This window comes from Puntigrus tetrazona, chromosome 8 (genome assembly GCF_018831695.1).
Source record: "Puntigrus tetrazona isolate hp1 chromosome 8, ASM1883169v1, whole genome shotgun sequence".
Classification (NCBI taxonomy): Eukaryota; Metazoa; Chordata; class Actinopteri; order Cypriniformes; family Cyprinidae; genus Puntigrus; species Puntigrus tetrazona.
In genome coordinates, this window is record NC_056706.1 from 22,909,098 (window position 1) to 22,924,020 (window position 14,923).

General features: G+C 36.9%; 2 protein-coding genes and 1 long non-coding RNA gene across 5 annotated transcripts in view; 2 read left to right on the forward strand and 1 right to left on the reverse strand.

The window, feature by feature from the left end:
* Nucleotides 1-5,072, reverse strand: part of tp73 (tumor protein p73) — a 33,147-nt gene extending 28,075 nt beyond the window's left edge. Inside the window, 3 exon segments of the mRNA XM_043247500.1 lie at nt 1,899-2,037; nt 2,181-2,276; nt 5,033-5,072. Coding sequence (XP_043103435.1) covers nt 1,899-2,037; nt 2,181-2,239 — 198 coding nt within the window. The 5' untranslated portion in view covers nt 2,240-2,276; nt 5,033-5,072.
* On the forward strand, nt 550-2,285 carry LOC122350789. The gene is made up of 3 exons (XR_006251621.1): nt 550-625; nt 1,933-2,084; nt 2,183-2,285. It is a non-coding gene; the product is annotated as an uncharacterized LOC122350789 (long non-coding RNA).
* Nucleotides 5,073-6,793: 1,721 nt separating the features above from the next.
* wrap73 (WD repeat containing, antisense to TP73) overlaps nt 6,794-14,923 on the forward strand; it is a 9,043-nt gene continuing 913 nt past the window's right edge. Inside the window, exons 1-13 of one of the 3 annotated variants that reach the window (XM_043247503.1) lie at nt 6,794-6,941; nt 7,652-7,742; nt 7,837-7,989; nt 8,299-8,415; nt 10,272-10,344; nt 11,639-11,742; nt 11,878-11,964; nt 12,142-12,276; nt 12,370-12,447; nt 12,581-12,683; nt 13,376-13,501; nt 14,233-14,424; nt 14,880-14,923. The exon at nt 14,880-14,923 is cut by the window's right edge and continues 913 nt beyond it. In XM_043247503.1, the coding sequence (XP_043103438.1) occupies nt 7,674-7,742; nt 7,837-7,989; nt 8,299-8,415; nt 10,272-10,344; nt 11,639-11,742; nt 11,878-11,964; nt 12,142-12,276; nt 12,370-12,447; nt 12,581-12,683; nt 13,376-13,501; nt 14,233-14,424; nt 14,880-14,923 (1,281 nt within the window). In that variant the 5' untranslated portion in view covers nt 6,794-6,941; nt 7,652-7,673. The remainder of the gene's footprint in view (nt 6,942-7,651; nt 7,743-7,836; nt 7,990-8,298; nt 8,416-10,271; nt 10,345-11,638; nt 11,743-11,877; nt 11,965-12,141; nt 12,277-12,369; nt 12,448-12,580; nt 12,684-13,375; nt 13,502-14,232; nt 14,425-14,879) is intronic. The other 2 variants (XM_043247502.1, XM_043247504.1) reach the window with 2 other exon arrangements.

Here is a 14,923-nt window from a genome sequence, read left to right on the forward strand (position 1 = left end):
ACTGCAAAGCAACGCTCATATTGAATTAATTTTACAAAACCTGTCCAAAACATCACAGTTTGCGTCATATTTCAGCCCAAATTAAAAAAAGGTTTGTATTTGTATTATATTATATTATGTTAAATATATATACTTTAGGACAATTGTGTTTTTATGTTTGTTTTCCATTAAAGCCATATTTAAACACATTTCCACAATTCTCATTAAATGAAAAATTTAATTTATTACTTTGCATTACTACATATCATTAGTATATTGTCAATTGTACATGCATCATTACTGTATATTGTTATTATATTATCAATTGCATATATATATATATATATATATATATATATATATATATATATATATATAATATAGTAACAATTTACAATGATTTTGTTGCATTCTAGATTTTTAATGCATTTAATTTTTCATTTAATGCACACACACAGCCCTTTCATTCATGCTGTTTTAATTATCAAGTGAGAATCATTATAATTAACTAGGCTGCCTTTTTAAAGCAAAATATAATTTCTTATTTTTTATTTTGGGGTTAGATGCTCTTGGTGAGACCGTGCGTCCATCGCTCCATCCATCCCTGTTTCCCAGCGTGTGCGCCCCAGATGGGAGCCAGGAGCAGGTGTCATGTTCTGGGCTTGGCTTTTCTCTCTAATTAAGGCATCACAACCTCCCACTACAGCCTCCTCTCAAACACACGGCCCGAAGGGAGGGAAAAAACAGCACAGGAGAGGGAAACTAGGGACTGAGGAGGGAATCCTGATGGATAAGGAGGGAAAACCAACACTGCTCAGTAGTACAGGGTTTTTTGGGGGTTTTTTTTGGATGGGACGTTGGCATGATGTTGCTATGAAAATAATAGGAGAGGTCATCTAAAAATGGCAATTCTATCATAATTTACTCAAGTTACTCAAGTTGTTTCAAACCTGTTTGAATTTCTTTATTAGCAGAAGGAGATGTTTGTTTGCTTATTTTGTGGAGTCTTCAAATCTTTCTTCAAAAAATTGTGCTGTCAAACAATTAATTATGATTAATCACATTCAAGATTTCTAAAATATTTTGTTTACATTATATATATATATATATATATATATATATATATATATGTGTGTGTGTGTGTGTGTGTGTGTGTGTGTGTGTACTGTGTATATTTATTATTTATGTATAAAAACAAACACTTGCATGCATAAATTTAAGAAAATATGTTATGTTTACACATAATAAATATATTTATATAATATAAATATTATAAATATATAAATGTACTGTATATACATGTAAATACTTACATATCAAAATATATACCACATGTATGTGATAAATAATAAATATACACAGTGCACATTCTGATTAATCATTTGACAGCACTAATAAAAATGCTAAGAAATTTAGATGAGTTAAAGTTTTGATTGGAAAAAAAACATTTTAAAATGTTATTTGTCAACTACGCATATGTAAAGCTAAATTATGAGCGAAATACAACAGACAAATATTAATAAACCATACACATTTTAAAAATAAAGGTGCTTCAGGATGCCACAGAAGAACTATTTTTGTCTAAACATGTCCGTAAAAAAAGTTTTTGTTTCACAAAAGCTTGAGTCGAAAAGATTCTGATTCTTCAGAATATAAAAAGATAAGAAAGAGTTGATTCTTTAAAGAAGTGAATGGTTCTTTGTGTGAAGCACTTTTATTTTAAGAGTGCACAAACAATGCAAAACACCTTTAAAACTCAACATGAATATAAAGAACACTGTGCCCTATTTTTACAGATTTTTGTCTTGTGTTTTCCATTGTAACATAGTACATTGTTTTACGTTCACCGCTCCTTGCCTGTAACGGCTGATTTAATGGGAGTGTGTTAGATGTCTGTGAATTCTCCCCTGGTTTCTTACCATGACGTTGTCGTTCATGTCTCTCATGTGGTAGACGTCCATGCAGACTTCAGCGCGGTTGCTGGGCAGGCTGCTGGAAGCCACCCTGTCCCCCGAGTGTCCTGCCTGAGGAAGCTCAAAATATGTGCTGTCTGGCTCGCTGTAATAACACAGAGAGAAGCCGCATCAATCACGAACGGATACGAGGTCTGAATTTATTTCACTGCAATTCACAAAAACAAACTGCTGTTTAACTGAGATCAGGGTAAACTGCATTATGTAAATGCATGCAAATAAACTCACAGGGTGCTCCACAAGTGCTCAAAGGTTGTTCCCTCATCAGCGGTGGACGGCTGGGACATCTTGGATGTTGGACAATCCACCGCAGGGCAGATTACACTAAAAATCACACAGAAAACAAGGGCAAGCAACCTTTAAAAAAACGACCAGCTTCTGTTCAGTGTGCATTTTGCTGCAACCCAACAACCATTTCTGCAATTGTTACGTTAAATGGATTTTGTCCCAAATAAAGTAGCTTTAGATTTAAAAATGAAGGTATTTAGGTTGATTCAGCTGCATTACATTGTATTTGCTACTGGAATAAAACTAGCTAATTTAGCTGTCATAATTTTTTTCAAGTGTACCACAAAGACTTCTTTACATATTGTGTGTTTTTTGTTTAGTTGTTTTTTTGTTGTTGTGAATTTATGGATGAATTATTCCTTTAAAAATTATTTTTTTTTAATCAAACTGAGCTAAATACTCTAAAAAGAGAGTAATGGAAATCACCTTTGAAACAAATTTTTTATTAATTAATATTTATAAATTAATCAGTGCTATCTAATTAGTGCATATTTTGAAAATATTTACATGCATAAATTATATATATTTAATATGCAATTTTTTTTTCTTAAGTATATACATGCGTCTGTATTTATATATACATAACACAGCACATACACCTATTACGTAAAAAAAAAAAAAATTTGGATGTGATTAATCGTGATTAATCATTTGACAGCACTGTATTTAATTCATTTATTTTATTCGTTAAACAAAAAAGCTAAACCTCCAAATGGCGTATAATACCAACATAATGATTCTGCATTTTAATCATAGCTGTTGTTCAATAATGGACCCAATCGGTTTTTTATCAGGCCCTGATTCTGAAGAAGAGGTGCACTAAATAACTCTTTCTAACTGCAGCATTGTTCAAAGACCGAACACACACAGGATTCGATCTGAAAGTAATTTCCACCCCGCTGCCCAACGCATCTCCCGAAGTTAGAATCCCAGCAGATTTTGAGGCTGGATGCACAGATTCAGAATAAAGATGCCAGGCTGGACGTGTCCGAACCTGCCTGGCACTGCTCCGCTGTGACGGCGCTACAGACCGCACACTTCCTCCATCATATTACTCACAGGAAATGAGAGCTATAAGAGTCTATCCTAACCACACAAGAACAAGTCACCGCAGAGAGGGGACCGGCTGTCAAACACCTGATCTAAAAATCATACTTTCAATTTCATAAACTATAGTTCAGATGTGAAAGCATCATTTGTTAACATTGGTCATGATTTTATCTCATTTGAATGCAAGAAAAAATGGTTTTGAAGAAAAACCAAGATGAATAATAAAACTCTTAATATATTATTACTGGGAAAAAAATCATCAATATAATCATACTGTGAATGATATTTGCTATACCAAGCGTACAATGAGATACATTTGAAACAAAAAAATGATAACAGCAGTTATATTTGTATCTGCTGTTTCCACACAGTCCGACAAATATATCCTATAACATATCCTATGAAATTATAATTACTCATGAATGTAAATTAAGCAGGCTATCTAAAATAAAAAAGAACTACGATCATAAAGGCTGGTAATATTCATAACCCCGTGATTTTTTTTTTTTTCTCGATTCAATTTCTGTATAGGCTTCACTACATAATTACCCTGAACATTCGTTTCTGTCAGAGGAAAAAAAACAAAACATCTAGGCTATTGTAAAGAAAATCAGATGAATTCATTAAACACGTTTTGATGTTAATGCCACCGACAAAAATGAACTTGGCGTAAAGCGATTCAGAACACGGATGTCAGCAGACAGCAAACATATGAAAGACAACTTCACAGTCCTAAATAATTTATATATATATATATATATATATATATATATATATATATATATATATATATATATATATATATATATATATATATATATATAACGGCTAATCAGCCTTTCGGTAAAAAGCTGCCATCTCGCTATAGACACTTGTTTAAAAAAGGGGTGATATTATAACTGTAATTTGAAGAAAATAATGAACTTTTTAAATTTATTTAGTCATTTATTTATTTAGCAAATGCACATATTTATTTTACTCAAAAGGTTAAGAACGAGAGGTTAGCAATAATTCCTTCGCCATGACAACTACAGACGGGCTTCCCCTTCTATTTAAAATGAAATAAATCGGTACAAATGTAATCATCTAAAACAAATAAATACCATCAATGATAAAAAAAAAACAAAAGGTTTTCTCCTTCGAGTGATTTCCGGCAGATCAGCTCAGATTCTGTTGCTCGACGCGCGTCGCGTGCGTTGCCTCGGTAACCCTGCGCGCGAAAGAAACATAAATAATACAATTTATATTTTCCGCAGACTAAACTGACTGAACATTTGAAAAAAAAAAATTAAAAATCTATGGCCACGTTTTTAACACACCTCACAAAACCACACGTTGCTCCTAAATTCTTCTTTATTCTACGAGCTCTTCTTATTCTAAAAGAAATAGGCTGTTTATCCGCTTCGCGGGGCGTAATTTTGTATGGAGGCCTTTAACAAATGACAGTTCTCATTAAAAAAAATAAAAAATTCAATTTCAACAGGCGAACAGCTACAGAAGCTCGTTCAACTGAATTCAGGAATAGGTTCATGGTTTCGTTTAAATCGACTCCGAGCTCTAGTTTTAGTAAAGAGGTAACGCCGTGTTTACTAATTTTGACCTGTATTCCCGGGGTAGCTGCCACCTTGAGAGGAGTTAAAGCTCTGCCAGCAATTATACACACACAACAGGGATTCAAGCGGAGAATTGAATTATCGCTTGACGAAGGCCTCGCGTTTACGTCTAATGAAGCCGTATCTTACCGACGCTCACGGCGAACAGCTACGGAACCGACCGGCCATAGCGCCTCACCGGGGAATGCGTCACGGACCGAAAGCGCTCTCCCGCTCCTCTGTGGCGTTTAACTAAAGCTCGGCTTTCGATAAGTAGCATATGTCAAAACAGAAGAGCGGTAAATTAAAAATAGTAGCTTATTCGCGCACGCCACAAACTCTTTCGGACGAGCGTAACTCCGTTCGGCGCGGTATAAACTAACGCGGCGCCCTTGACAACCAATCACACAAAAGCCGTCTCACGCTTGTCCGGCATTCATTGTACCTTCTGCACTGCCGCAGCGAAAATTAATTTACATTAGCCTGTAATATCATTTATAATACACGGTTTATTTAGTTTATATTCTCTTGCAATAGGACATACTGTTTATTAATTATGTAGACCGATATATATCCTCACAGTGTATAATTTAATATCCTTTTAACGTCATCTGATAATATATAATATAACGCATTATACTAGCGCGTAAAGAAATGGAAACAAATATCAAGTAAGCTGTAGCTTAATGAATTACGGACTAGCGAAAAGGGAAAAAAAGTTCATCTTTCTTATCAAGCATTGGTTTAGTCTACTGTACATGTTGACAGAAAATTATCATAGTGAACTCTGCCCACTGCATCCCCTTCGTGGGACACTGATCGATTTCCCTACTTATAGGCTGGACAAACAAAACCTGACTAAATGAAATCGCTATGGTAGTCGTGCTTCGGATGCCCGGTTGTATATGAATACATTACTAATGGGCGATTTCAAAATGTTTATTTATTTTTTTCATTATTAACGAATTTGAACGCGACTAAGTTCGCCCCACGAACACAAATCTAGTCTGTAATAACGAGCTATTGGAGTGAATGATTAAAGCACGGGATCTTGCTCGCGTTCACTTAAAGTGGGTGGGTTTAACGCTCACCTCCAGCGATGCGGGCACTCAATTATTCCTTATTTTTACAGTGACAAAAACTACATATAGTAAAGAGTTCACGCAAAGCGTACATACATTACATTTACTTACCAAACGAGATATATTCCTGGCTTGCAACAGCCTATGGCGATGTTCTCTGGATCCCGAAATCAGTTTCCTTGACCTGCAGCTGACCCTCGCAAAACTACAGTGCTGCGAATTAAGCCATTGAACAGCAAAACGCACCTTCAATCGCTCCTTAGAGTTAAAAAGCCGGATGCGAGAGAGGCGGATGAGGCTGATTATGCAGGTATAGGGTAATAGGCTGGCGGAGTGTGAGTGCACTTGGCTGTGGAGGGTTGGGTTGGGGAATTGTTGGGGGACGGGAGGAGGCGTTAGCCGCCGTTTGGGCGCACGCGAGCGGGAAACACTAATCCCATATGAAGAGCTCTCTAAAATCTGATTAAAGCGTGACATTTAAATTTTCACTTTATTATAATTTTTTTTAATATGCGTAAGGTGCGGCAGTCTAATTCGACTGTACAAAGACCCGAGCTGTCCCTATAACAAAAACCCGGAGAGCGATTTAATTTACCCGCATGTCCAAACAGCATAAACACGCTTGTTTGAAATGCGTATACGGGAATAATACATTTATACAAATGTACAAAAAAATTAAAAATCACTCGGCATTGGCTTGGTAAATATATTTATTGTATACGCGTAGTCTACTAGAACATAGACGATGAAACAACATTTCCCACAATTACCTTGTAACGCCGACAATAAAGCGCGGAGCTGATTGGCTGTTAGCGTGACACGATGACGCTCTCGGACACGTCACTTCCGAAACAGTAGCGATTCGGTTAGAGCTCGTTTGATTGAGAGCGTTGGTTCTTATGAGTGTCTTTTTGTTTTATCCTGCAAATGTCTTAAAATAATCGACCAAACACTCTTCGGATCAGTCCGTCAAAAAGGTAAAGTGTTATAACGCGTACAACTAGTTAGTCCTTTGTTAACGCAGACGTGTTTGTAACTTTAGTAACGTTAAGCGCATTGATACGGAGACGTTAAGCCTGACGACAGACGATTCACGGATTATTTTTGTTTTTAAAATCCTCTGATTTTAAAAAAGTAGTCCTAATTTTCGCTACGGTAGTAAATTTTGCATTTGACATACTCGAAAAGTGCTTTAATTAACACATTTATCTGCCACCCTGCCTACCTGGGTGAATAATGTCACCTGTTGTTAAGCATAGGCAATATGTCTCTAGAATAAAGAAAAACATAGAAATAAATTACCAATTTTTGCATGAAACATGACTTACTATGAGTATATGGGTAAAGTGGTCATATTTGTAATATTTAAGTTGATGCTACGTTGTCATGTATGGGTTTATTGTGATTTTAAACTTTTCAAAATGGAGTAAATCTGATGAGAATCACAAATGATGAATACATATAACATTTAAGTAGAATATTTTGAAATCGTAGTGTTCATTAAATGGACTTTATTTAACAAAATGGTTTTTTTTACTTAAAAAATATCTCTTGATTTTGTGTTGAAGTATTCTTTTCGACTGTCTCTGACATCATCTATTTATTTATTTATTTTTTTAGTATATTACTGTCAAATTTCAGAGTATGCTTTTAAAGACACAAAACTAAAATAAATAAATGTTTAAAGATTCCCTGTTGGTTCCAGTAGCATGAATTTCTCCGAGATCTTCAAGCAGTCCAATCAACTGTGCAAAGTTTCTCCAGATGGAAAATACTTGGTAAGGTGCTTTCCTTACAGCTATCAACATCATCACATGACAAAACCGATCTTAATCTTTCTTATTAATAACCGCGTTTAATTTGGGCTTGTAGGCCACCTGTGTTCAGTACCGTCTGGTGGTCCGTGATTTCAACAGCCTTCAGATCGTGCACCTGTACACATGCCTGGACCAAGTGATGCACATGGAGTGGTCCTCTGACTCCCTCTTCATCCTTTGTGCCATGTACAAAAGAGGACTGGTGCAGGTACGACTAGCGGCACATTGCATTTGTTGATTTGCCTTTACCTGATTTCATTCTGGCTGTTTTTAACCTTTACCCAGAAGAAATTAAAAAGTACGTCTATACGTCTTCTCAACAAGACGCTTGATCTGATTTGTCACATCTTCGCTCTTTTTCAGCAATTGAATAAAAACTCTAGTCTAATTAAATCGGCTTACCTTTGTAAGGGAAGAAAGCGCCAGTCTTTCATGTTGAGCCATTCAACAGGGAGACGGGATTCAGATATGTTTGTTACTGAAGTGACTTTGGGTTTCTCTGTTTTCGCTCTCTCAGGTGTGGTCTCTAGAGCAGCCGGACTGGCATTGTAAGATAGACGAGGGTTCGATTGGACTAGTCTCATCACGCTGGAGTCCTGACGGGCGACACATACTCAACACCACGGAGTTCAATGTAAGTATGGCAGTAGGAGGAGCCCGTTTTGCACCCCGTCAACTGTTGCTGCCCATAAATAAAGACCTGAACATAACAGACGATCCATGCACAGGAGCCATTCAATCAATGGGGTCAAAAAATCACAAAAGAATTTAAACACTGCTTTTCTGAAAATGACTTGAAAATTGATCAAACGTGAGACAAAGTACAAAAATAATAAAAAAAAAAAATTTGTTGGACTATTTGCAAGGAAAAAATGACACTAGCTTTCTATTGTTTGTGGTCTACGAATTTCTTTTATATTTTTGAAATAAGTTTTTTTCTGCTCACCGTGGATGCATTTATTCAATCATAAATGCAGGAATTTAAATAAATTATTTAATTTTCTGTTCAAGCATACACTTCAACAAGCTTCGAGGTCCAATGAAGGAAACATTACGTACATTACTTACAGTACGTGTAAGTGTACAGAAACAATTAGAAACTAAATAATGTGAAAGATGTAAAAAAAAAAAAAAAAAAAAAAAATGGGGTGGTCCAAATATAAAAATAAAATAAGTAAAAATATCACAGTGAAGACATATAGAACATTACACGAATAAAGGTAAATGTTACTTATTGTAAACTATAATTTCAATTCAAATGGATTTTTTTTCCTATTATAATATTATTAAATGTAATATTTGTTCCAGTTGGTCAAATCAGAATTTTACAGCATCAAATTAAATTATTGTTATTGTTGCTATTATTATTATTATTATTATTACTACTACTACTACTATAGTTTTACTGTTTTCTGCATGGAAGCTTTGATGCATCTTTTCTTGATCCATTTAATACATCCTTGCTGAAAGAAACCTTGACATTGCTGTCTTATTCACTCTCCTACTCTCTTTCTGTCTGTTTGTCTGTCTGTCTGGATTACACTTGGGCCGAGTGCCACCGTAGTCTGTCGCCTGAACTTGATTCCAAGAATTACTGACAGGTGTTGAGATGCTGGACAGCTGTGTGTCTGTGTGTGTGTGTCTGTTTGTCTGTGTGTGTGTGTTGGAGTTAAGTGTCTGTCTGGAATTCCTGCTCTTTGTCTGGAGTGTCTGAGGCTGAATGACGGACGGCTGGACATTTGTCTGGTGTCTTCCATCTGATGTCTCTGTTACAGGCTTCCATAAATAAACAATACACTATCTATCTGTTTTAATAACAACACATCCACTATTACGAAAGGTCTTTTATGAATCTGTTTGTAGTGTGTGAAAATTAGACAAAGACTGAATTCACGGGCTATTCAGCTTCACTTTCTGCTCTAAAGTGCCATCTAGAGGATACCAACTGATAGTATAAAGGTGGCAGGCACGTATTAGAACTCTAATAATGTATGTTTTAGTATCAGCAAACCTTATGAGCTGTGTTGTTCATCAAGGCAGACCAGTTTATTGAATACAGAGTATGTTAGATGTTCCGGTTGCTATAGAAACTGAGACAAGCGTCTAGGACTGCGCATGCGCACTAGTTGATCTTATCTGACGAATAAGCTTTTTATAACGCAAAATAAACATCTAATACACAGTTGTTGTCAGATTTCATTGGTGATTTTAAAATATGAAATTTAATCGTGAGTTTAGTGAGCAGTTCGGGAGAATTTGACGTTTTACCATACAAAAAGATGACCGCCGAGTGACACAATTTGTCTTCTAGAGACTGGTGTTACCCGCCATGCTTGACTGTCACCTGCATTGTTGGTTCATTCAGAATACTTCAAAATAATAATTGATTCCTCATTTAATGTTGTCATCTTTGTATGGAGAGCATAGCTTGAAAATAGTAGTTAATGTAAACAATTATTTCCACTGAACAATGTTTCTTTTTCCTCACAGTTGAGGGTTACCGTCTGGTCCCTGTGCACAAAATCCGTGTCGTACATCAAGTATCCTAAAGCCTGCCAGAAAGGTGAGTGAATGCGACTCGGATGTATAACTAGTTGTATACATGTTTGTGAGAGAGGAGATGTAAGGACAGGGTCAGAGAAACATGAATCATGTGGGTATTTACCTGTAATATAAGTCTCTAGAGAGACGTGAGCTCTCACAGACAGCTGGTAAATGGCACATAGTCCTCATAACCCCCTGTCAGCGTGAAGAGAACTCCCGCCCCAGAAGACATTAAGTTCCTATCACGCGTGACTGCCATAGATTCTCATTTTCTGGCCAGCACCGTGTGGATTCAGCTCTGTTTCCATTGTCCCTCGAAGATTGAGCTGTAACCTTCAGATCCTGCTGAAAGGTGCTTCTGCCCTAGCGTCGTGTTATCCGTCTACCAGAGTGAATTATGAACACTTTAACTCACGGCTACAAAAAATAAATGACTAAAGTTATGGAGCACGGTTCCATTCATAACGTGGTTGACGTTCGGCCAGTGCTGGGGAAGATGCTTCTGACACTGGCTCATAACTTAAAGTAGTTCAACAGTAGTCAAGCTGCTTTTTGATAAAAAGGAGTTTGTTACACGGGCTGCTACAACAATTTTCTACACGCAGACAACTTAAGAGCAATGTTAAATATGTACAGTATAATAGTTAGCAAAACCTACAAAAGAGATAAAAATTGTCACTTAAAATAGATAAAAATGTACTTTATTATAAAACTCACTCAATGCATTATTTCTCATTTTTGTTTAGTTTAATTTGATGTACTAAAATAGCTATAACTACATAACTAAATAGAAATGAATAGTAGAAAAGTATAGTCGTTAAAAAACAGTAATAAAAATGGAAAAACTAAAATTTACTTAAACCATAATAGCATCTATAATATGACTAATCCTAACACTAATAATACAAAAAAAAGCACTCAAAGGTTTGGGGTCTTTATAGTTGATTTTTATGTGTCTGCGTGTTTTAGTTGTTGTTGTTTTTTTTCTCATATAAATTTATTTGATCAAAAATGGGATTCTTTGACACATCTATCTTTTTAAAATAGAACCAGATTTGATCAATTTATTTCATCCTTGCTGAAAAGTATTCATTTTTCTATATAAAAAAGGCTTAATAAACCAAACCTTTTGAATAAACTGTTAAATGATATAATTTGCAGCACAGGTAACCAGAAACACGTTCCATCCACATCACTAGGTGTCAGTGTGTATCCAAGGTGACAAAAAAGTGCCCACCTTACTGTATCTCAGCTGCATAAAAATAAATAATTGGTTTGACTATTTATGATTCTGTTATACAAATGTTTTTCAGGCGTGGACTTCACCGCAGACGGTCGTTATATGGCTCTGGCTGAGAGACGGGAGTGTAAGGACCACATTAGTGTGTTTGTGTGCGACGACTGGCATCTTCTCAGAGTGAGTGCAGCTCATTTGTTAATCGTGACGTGTTACCAAACATACTTTGTTTGGTGCCCAACTTATAGAATATGTAATTCTTAGGTAAATGCATTTTTTTTAATATATAAATATTATGCTAAATTTTGTCCGTAGCATTTTGAGAGCGAGACTCAGGATCTGGCGGGGCTGGAGTGGTCTCCTAACGGCTGCGTGCTTGCGGTGTGGGACAACTGTCTCGAGGTAACGTCCTCGCAAAATAGAGCGAAGATTAAACGGTTTTGCCATCAAACGTCTGTGAACAGTTCAGTCTGATTTAGTCTGCAGCAGCATCGGGGTTCAATAGCACAGAATTCTTATTTTAGTTCAATCAACTTGTGACGTATTAACTAATCAGATTTCCACCGTTTCTCTCCGCAGTATAAGATCCTGTTCTATTCACTGGACGGTCGCCTGTTGTCCTCCTACGGCGCGTATGAGTGGTCTCTAGGCATAAAGTCTGTCGCCTGGAGCCCCAGCAGCCAGTTCCTGGCCGTTGGCAGCTACGATGAGAAGGTAGGAAATCTCTTCAGGAAACGGATGAAGTATATCGGTTTTACGAAATTTAATCTGTTTTAAAAAAAAAACCTTTGATGGGCTTTCCATCAGGTTCGGATCCTGAATCATATCACCTGGAAGAAAATCACAGAATTCGAGCATCCGGCCACCATCATGAACACCAAAGCTGTAAGTGTTAGCCTGTCTGAAAACATACTTTTTGGGTCACCGGTCATTTCACTTTGGAAGTATTGTCAAACATGCCCAAAAAAAACCTTTTAAAATGGACTAATCGAACACAATGTGCGCGCGTGTTTTCTAGGTGGTGTTTAAGGAAGTGGAGAAAAGACCTTTTGTGGGCAGTGAAGATCTCTCTGTTCATCAGCTGACTGTGGACAACTCGCTGTTTAGCACACAGAGCAAGTGTAAGTTTCGTTAATCTAGGTAGGACTCATTACTAGATGGGCAAACGGTTTATAACGTGAGGAGGGTATCTATTATCTGCGCTGGCGCTAAGATTACCTGCCATGCAGACAGCACTGTTTCGGAGGAGTCCGTAGATTTAACATGGTGGCAGGTGATTTAAAAAATGATGAGTCACTATTTCTATTACTGGACTGTTGACAGCGGTCTGCAGATGCCGCTACATAAATCTCACCAGCACCATGGTAAGAGAGCTCTCATGTTACAATCAGCCCCAAACTACACAGGAAGTGTTTATAGAAAGGAAGCTGGAAAAAAACCAACATATTCACTACATGTTGCATGTATATTTAACGGGTCACACCAAACCAAATCTCTGACAAAACATTATAGTATAGTAACCTATACGCCTCTGGGGGGGTTATCCAATGTCCCCTGAAGCAGATCGAATGGTTTTCTGTAACACACGCATGTCTAGTTTTAAAATTAGAACGTAAATAACGGACTTGCTCTGTTTTCTGCGTGAACTTAAGACTGTGTTCAAGTCCTATACACCTGGGACGGTTGGGGGTGAGTAGATGATGGCGCAGTTTTCATTTTTGGGTGAACTAATCCTTTAAGCTCAAGTCCAGAAAAGGGTTGTGAAATACATTTAAATCGTGACACATGTAAACATTTTAATCTGATGTTTCAGATGAGATCACACAGCTGCCAGCCCAGGTACCAGTAATCAAGCCCGATCCGGACCGAGCCAACCCCAAAATCGGCATTTCTGCTCTGGCTTTCAGTGCCGATAATCGCTTTCTTGCTACAAAGAATGGTGAGGCAACCATTAACTCTCATCTAATTAAATATGCACTAATGTGCATTCATTTCCAGAACAGAAATCAGAACATTTGTGACCCTGGAGCACAAAACCGGTTTGTTTGTAGCAATAGCCAAAAGCACATGGCATGGGGCAAAATTGTTAATATCCTAGTGGTTTTTGGTAATCAAGCTTATTTTTTCTGCTCTTGGATATAAATTCAAATTTTGAATACTTGTCACTTGAGACTGGTTTCAGAGTGACGTTTGATAAAGCCACACAATTATTTTGTTGCCATATTAAAGGTTTTTACAGATTTGGTATGTCTATAATTGCGTAATTGAAAATATGCTGTCCCCTTTTTGCAAACCTGTCTTGTTTTCTTAAAAGAGGACCAGTAATAGAAACACAATCTCTTTTGCTTGTGCCTTCCTTCCAATTGCACTAATTAAGATTTTGATTGTGGGGCTAAAAAGATCCTGAAAAACAATGGAAACGGCTCCATCAAAGTGTGTAGTTCATCCCAGTCCCTGCCTTTTGTTCCAGTTGGCACCAGTGTCCATTATGAGAAGTGTTACGTTCTTATGCCAGCCTGGATCAGCTTTTCAGAGCCATTTGGTGCTCCTTCTTCCTAGGAAATTCCCTAGCATGAAACAGACTTGAGACGTCCCGACAGCTGTGGCTCATAGGCCTGTGTTAGCGTGTCGTTATTGGTTTGCACTGACGCTGTGCCTAACGTCTGTCAGATAACATGCCTCAGAGCCTGTGGGTGTGGGACATGCAGAGACTCGGTCTTCTAGCCGTCCTGGAGCAGACGGCTCCTGTGCGCTGCTTCGTCTGGGACCCTCGCAGACCTCGCCTGGCTCTCTGCACCGGAAACACCAAAGTTTATCTGTGGTCACCAGCTGGCTGCGTGTCTGTGAATGTACCGGTTGAAGGTATGGATCCAGTTTCATCAGAGCATTGCATTCAAACGAGCTTTCACTCCACTCAAAGGGAATTGTGTGCCATTTTCTTGATATGAATATTATTTAGTTTTACATGAAGCTGTTAAAAAATTATTTTTCTTCTTTTCCTTTTTTTTTTTTTTAAAAGCAGTATGATACATTCTAGTAACGCATAACACATTTGTTATCTGTCGATATGGTAAATTATTATAATAATATAATTTTATATATTATTAAAAAAATATATATATATATATATATATTATTTATTTATTTTTTTTTTTTCCAATTTATTTTAAAAAGCATTTCACTTTAATATGCATCATATGGAAAAGCTCATTTAAATTTAAAAAAAAATAAATAAATACAAATTGAAATCAGATTTCAGGAAGCTTCTTGCATAAGTTGTGTGGAAACATCTAGCTTCTTGTTCTGTTTGGTCGCAGGCGGTTTTCAGGTGCAGTCTCTGTTTTGGCACTGCAGTGGCAGC